Raw genomic sequence first — 6220 nt, 5'->3', positions numbered from 1 at the left:
TCTCTGCAGACAACCAACAGGCCTAAACTTGCCATGGGGGATAAAGGCTGGATGGGAGCATGAGCAAGTAGCATGTCCCCTGGAGTACTGGGGGCCCCCTTTCTGGAAGAGAGGATGCCCCTCACAGGCTGGATCAAGTGCAGCCCTTTGCAGGGGCAGAGAGATTGACACCATGAACGTGTGGGGGTCACAAAGGCTGCACAACCAGAGGGCACCTGGAACCAGCAAACGAGTTGACTTTTATTAAGTTTTGACAGTGGGCCACACATGATGAAGGTGCCTGCATGTGTGTTCTTCTATGAATGCCCTCCTCCCTCCAACCCTGGGCAGTGGCCCTCACTGTTTCCATTCTAGAAAAGGAAGCCGAGCCGCAGGGCAGAGGGGGAACTGGTCCAGTGCCGTCCAGCTGGGGCAGGTGGCTGGAGTGGAGGACTAGGAATTGGCTCCCAGAGCATCTGAATCCTCTCTCTTGCCTGCCCCTACCTCACAGCTTAGCTCCCCCACTCTCAGGTTGCACCTACGAGAGAGGCTGGAGCCTCCCCATCCAGGCCCAACCTGCCAGCCCAGTCCAGGCAGCCCCTCACAAGATGGTTGTCTTCACATGGTCTTGGGGGCGATCTGGTAAGAGAGGAGGATGGCTGTCTGAGCCCAGAAAGATGAGGTCCCCCGAAAGGAGGTCGTCTTGTTTGCAGGAAGAGGTGGTACCGTGTGGGTGATGACCTGTGCACATGGCTCGGGCTTTCCTTGCCGCCAGGTACTCGTGGCATCTCTTGCTCACCAGGTAGATGAGCTCCACGAGGTTGAGCAGGATGCAGACGGCAGCTGTGGCCACCATGAAGAGGGTGAAAATGTTCTTCTCTGAAGGCTTGGAGATGAAGCAGTCCACTATATTGGGACACGGATCTGCGTGGCACTTGACCACAGGAGGGAGGATATATTTGGGGTAGAATGAGTGGAACACATAGAGAAAGGCGATGTCCACGCTGGCCTTGAACACGAGGCTGCAGACATATGTCCACCAGAGCCCGCCCCGCTTCTTGCCGGGGTTCAGGTAGAGGCGCCCACTGTTCTCCCCATGGGCTTCTCGGTGCCTCTTCTCCTGAACCTCCCGGTAGGCCACGTGCATGACCACGAGCAGTGAGGGGCACGTCACCAGGATAAGCTGCAGGGCCCAGAGGCGCACATGGGACACGGGGAAGAACTCGTCGAAGCAGACGTTGGAGCAGCCAGGCTGGTGAGTGTTGCAGTCGAAGTCCTTGTGGTCATCACTCCACACACGCTCGGCCGTCACCAGGTACACTAGCACGCGGAAGATGAAGACCAGAGACAGCCAGACGCGCCCAAAGGCTGTGGAGTACTTGTTGACCCCACTCAGGAGGCCCTCAAAGATACTCCAATTCATGGTGGACCCACGCGTCAGCTGCTACTGCAGGGAAACAGGAACAATAATTTCCTACATTTATCACAGACTTGCTCTGAGCACTTCGTAGAAATGTGTCATCACATTTCATCCTCACCACCACTAGAGGAGCTGGGTTCTACTACTGTCCCCATTTTATAGAGGGAGGAAGCTGAGGTTTAGAGGCATTATACAAGGTTACACAACTATTAGGTGCAGGGCTGGGATTTGAGCATAGGTAATTAAGTCCAGAACCCAACTCTTACCAATACCAGTGGATGAGGGCAGGTCCAGGGAACCACTCATTCCTCCCAGGGCCTGAGGCTCTGGTCTTGAGGTTCTGCAGAGTGAAGACTGATAGAGTTGGGACATTCTGCCTGCTCCCTCTGTTTCAACCCTGGCCCTCGTCCTCAGGGGGCTGAGGCTTGAGATGGTTCTCTCCTTTCTGAGCACTGCTGCCTCTTCTCAGACAGCCCCTTCCCCAGGGGAACCTGCTGTTTGTTCTTTTCTTGGCTCAGGGATGGGACTGGAAAGGAGGCTGGAACCTTGTCCCCAAGCTCCCATCTGGTCTAACACTCTGTAATTAGCCAGGCAGAGTCCTGCTCAAGTGCCACTCATTTGAAGCACGGCCAATGCAATCCAGCTGAAAGCTAAAGCAGGCAGCAATGAATTCTCTTCATACAGTAGCCTTCCTAGAGTAACCTCGTATTCCAGTGTTTCCCAAACAGTGTTCCCTGGAACCCTGTCCCATAGGTTGGCAACAGGAGAAGTGAGAGAAGAGGATTCTGTGTCAAGAAAAGTTGGCAAACGTTGGGTTTATTAAAGTTAAATAGGGTTCTTTTGCTCAACCGTGCTAATAAACTCACTAATAAATTCACCAAAAGAGGTATGAAATATGTGGCATTGCCCAAACTCCCTTGCCCACAGAAGCCCTTTTCCTCCTGACATAACGTTTATCATCTTGTGGGACAGCCTTGTCAAGACATCAAGTGGGAAATGCTGCTCCTGTCAGTTCTGCTGGTGAATGTGGCCTGATGAACTCACAGAATCAGATTCACTTCCGCGTAAGGGCCGTGACTGCTAGGCAGAGTAAGGGGTCCCCACTTCCTCACCCGAGAGTCCTCTGGCCTGATTCCTGGGGATGGGGGTGTGTCCACTAAGACCCATGCACTGTGGTTTCAACCAGCTGTGCACCCTGGGACCCCAAGGAACCTGTCTTCCTAGCCACTAAAGGGCTCATGATGGCCTTCCCATGCTGGTCCAGGCTGAAGCTCACCAGGCTGTCTCGAGCCTCTGCATGATCAACTGCAAAGCAGAGGAGTGATAACAGCCAATATCCATGAAGCATTCATGCCGGGCCGGGCACCGCTCTAAGTTCTTTGTATGAATCAGTACATTATTCCTTCACAGCAACCTTAGGAAAGGGCATATTTTTTATTCCCAATTTACAGATGAGGAAAGAGGAACACAGAGGGATTAATTAACTTGCTCAATGTCACACAGCTAATAAGTGGCAGAGCTAGGATTTGAACCCAGGCAGGCTGGCTCTAGAACCCACCCTCTGGGAACTGCCCAGCCTTAGGCCTCAGACTCTTTCCTCGAGTTTCAACGAGCTGCCTGCCTGTCTGTGTGCAGACGGATTCTGTCCTCCCCCTTGTGTGTGGATCCTGGATGAGGGTGACTGGGGGTACCTTTGCCCACCACCCTGTCTCCACTCCACCTGCGCCACTTGGACGGGGGATGGGTGGGGGTGGGGGGCGGGGGGAGCTCTGTTCTGAATCACCAGCCTGCGTGCTCAGTCCTGTCTAAGGTAGGCGAGACTCCTGGCAGCTTCTCAGGGAACACCCAGGGAGGCCCCGCCCTCAGCCCCCAGGGGCTCTCACCCAGCCCATCCCTACTTGGGGAGGAGTGGGGCAGGGCTTTGCAGGCCCAGGCAGAGCTACCCTGCCTGCTGAGATTCCAGCCTGGCCCCTGCTCCCACCTTTGCCTAGCTGGGGAGAGCTGAAAAAACCCAGAGCCCCTTATTCCTCCACCATCAGGACCCAGGGTGGCAGATGTGTCCAGGCCACCTCCCCCCACTCCCCAGCAGAGAAGTGTCCTCCTGCCACGTATGCCAAGGGGCAGGGCACATGCGGACACAGATGCCCTTACCTGAGTGGCTGCTCCTCGAGGCTCTCTTGGCTCCCAGCAGCCGGCAATAGGACTCAGCAAGCAGCTGGAATTTCATATCCAGAAGCGGGGAAGGTTTTTGGGAAAGCCCGTTGAAGCCTGTTTCCAGGACAGAGCCTGCCGAGTGTGCCGGCCCAGCCAGGGAGGAGGAGGAGCTGGGCACTGCACTGCCATTGGCTGGGCCCCAGCCTCCCCAGACTGCTTCTGATGAGGCTCAGGAAACTGAGGGGTTCACTCCTCCCAGGGCGCTAAGCCTCGAATCCTGGTATCCTCTCAGGGGAGAGCCGCAAGTCCACTCTGACTCCTTGTTCATCCTCCCATCTGTGGGCTTGTGTGGGAGAAGCTGAGGGCTGAATCCTAGCTCTGCCACTTTCTCACTGTGTGATTTCTCGCCTTCTCTGTGAAAGGGGGAAAAGAACAACACCTACCTCATAGGGTGGATACGTGCATTAACCCAGCCTTAGGGTAAAGTGCTTTGAACAGTGCCTGGCACAAGGGAACCCCTGTCTACCATTGCCTGGAATGCGTGTAAACTGCCCAGCACAGGCCTGCCGCATGGTCTGTCCTCAGAAAAATGTTTCTTCCTCCCCCTTTTCCTTATTCCTAGGCCTTTTCTTTCTGAGATACAGGGAAGGCAGAGGAGAAGGGAGGGAGAGAGAGACGTATTCACTAGAGAAAATCTCATCTGGATGCATGTTGTCTTTGGGTTAAAAAGGCCAAACCCAAGCCAGGCAGGAACCACAGGAGAGGTGGAGAAGGTGGGCAGGGGCGCCTGGGGAAGGCTTCTCATTAGTGCACAGACACAGTCTGTTGGCCTAATTAACTTCCAAGGTGCCCTGTATCAGCAGGTCACTTGGGGTCAGGATTCAACAGATAAAGTATCCAGGAGCCACAAACACCACATGTCCACAAGCAAACACAATGTAGCTTCACATGTACATACTCTTACACACAGGCCACAATTATGGGCACAGTGTTGCACACACATGCAGCAGTGGCTTTATTTTATTCACTGCTCTATCCCTCGTGCCTAGTATGGGGCCTGGTGTCTTGTCCAGTTAGGCTTCAATTTATATTTATTGAATGAGTGATGTGTGAAATGCACACACCCTGCAGAGAGTCACACATTTCTATACTCCATGCTCTTTCCAAAAAGCTGTTGCCAAGTACAGGAGAGAGGAGGCATATAAAGAGATCAGTGACAACATTGTGAGAAGTCTTAGAAAAGACACAGATAGAGAAGGGGGTTTTAAGTTCTGCCAGAGGGAGACCCAGAGAGGGTAACATTGAAGCTGGTTCTTGAAGGATGTATTGGAGTTTACCAAGAAGAGATGCTGAGGAGGGGCCTTTGAGGCAGTGGGCACATGGTGTGCAGAGGACCTTTGTGAAAACTAATGGAAGAGCATTGGAGAGTGGGCTGGGTAGTGGTGGGGACACCACATGGCAAGGTGCCTGGAAGGTCAGCAAAGACCTTCCAGACCGTGAAGGACCTGAAATGTCATGCTAAGGAGTTTGAATTTATCTTGGGTGCAGAGGGAGGCATGAGGGAATTCTTTTCTTTTTTCTATTTTTACATTTCGTATTGTACTGAGGCAGGAGTGAGTTCTAAAAAAGGAAGAGACATGGTCAGGTTGGTACCTTTGATTCTCATTATTCAAGGTAGTTATATTCTACAAGTCACCACGAACACCAAGTTAGTGCATATTGAAGCATTCTTCCTAGAGGACATATGAGGTTAGGTTCCTGCAAGCTTCTGTTTACAATGTGGTTAGCAACGGATCAATACAGAAGTCTGTTTTATGTGTGTTTCTGAAGACACCTTGTTTAATATTTATTGTTGACCCATTAATATTGGACTCATAGCCAACACCACTATATCTCATGACTGAAAGAAGCTTGTCTAACACACATGTTTTTCCCGTAAGGCCCATCACAGTCTTCGTGTGCTTAGAAACACTAGATGGCACTTCAGCACTATACTCGGGGCCATTTCAAACAGCAAGACCCCAGCAAAAAGCAAGAAATGAGAAAAACATGGCACTAAGTAGACCTCCAATAGAACGTATGTTTATAGTATTAGAGCTGAAAGGGGAAGGCAGAATGTCACCTTGTTCAGCCACAGCTGGGAACACGTGCATTGGGAGACTCAAATTTTTGCCACTCTGTGCATGTTATAAATGGTCATGAAAGTGTCTTAGGTATAAGTTTTGGATTAGAAATAAATTGTGATGAGCTGGAGAATGCACAATACGGAATCTGTGAATAATGAAGAGCAACTGTATGTTTAGAAAGCTTCCTCTGTTTGAGAAAAGAGGCTGCAGGGGCTTGTGAGACCAGTATGAAAGTTACTGCAATGATTTAGGCAAGAGATGAGCAAGAGGGTTGGATTTGGGAAATAGCTGGAAAATACAGCTGGCAGCTTTGGGGGACTGACTGGATGTAGGGTGTGAGGCAGGAGGCTGACCTAGGATGGTTCACAGGTCACTGGTTTTGGTGATTTGATAGGTGGTTGGACCACTGATAGAAATAACCCTATGAGGTAGGAATGCCAATGGCCCCATGTTCCAGATGGGAAAACTGAGGCCCAGAGAGGCTAAGAAACTTGCCTGGCCTTACACAATCAGTAATCAGGAGAGCTGGGGGTGGAATTCA

The 6220-nt window shown here is 51.7% G+C and overlaps 1 protein-coding gene across 1 annotated transcript; it reads right to left on the bottom strand.

Moving 5' to 3' along the window:
• Window positions 1–221: 221 nt before the first annotated feature.
• GJB5 (gap junction protein beta 5) lies at window positions 222–3698 on the bottom strand. Its single transcript, XM_003276407.2, has 2 exons — window positions 3551–3698; window positions 222–1426 (listed from the first exon to the last, which is right to left on the bottom strand). Exon 2 carries the CDS (start codon window positions 1400–1402, stop codon window positions 581–583), a length of 822 nt encoding a protein of 273 aa, XP_003276455.1. The 5' UTR covers window positions 1403–1426; window positions 3551–3698; the 3' UTR covers window positions 222–580.
• Window positions 3699–6220: the final 2522 nt, after the last annotated feature.

Source organism: Nomascus leucogenys, chromosome 12 (assembly GCF_006542625.1).
Source record: "Nomascus leucogenys isolate Asia chromosome 12, Asia_NLE_v1, whole genome shotgun sequence".
Classification (NCBI taxonomy): Eukaryota; Metazoa; Chordata; class Mammalia; order Primates; family Hylobatidae; genus Nomascus; species Nomascus leucogenys.
This window is presented reverse-complemented; position numbering and strand designations above follow the sequence as displayed.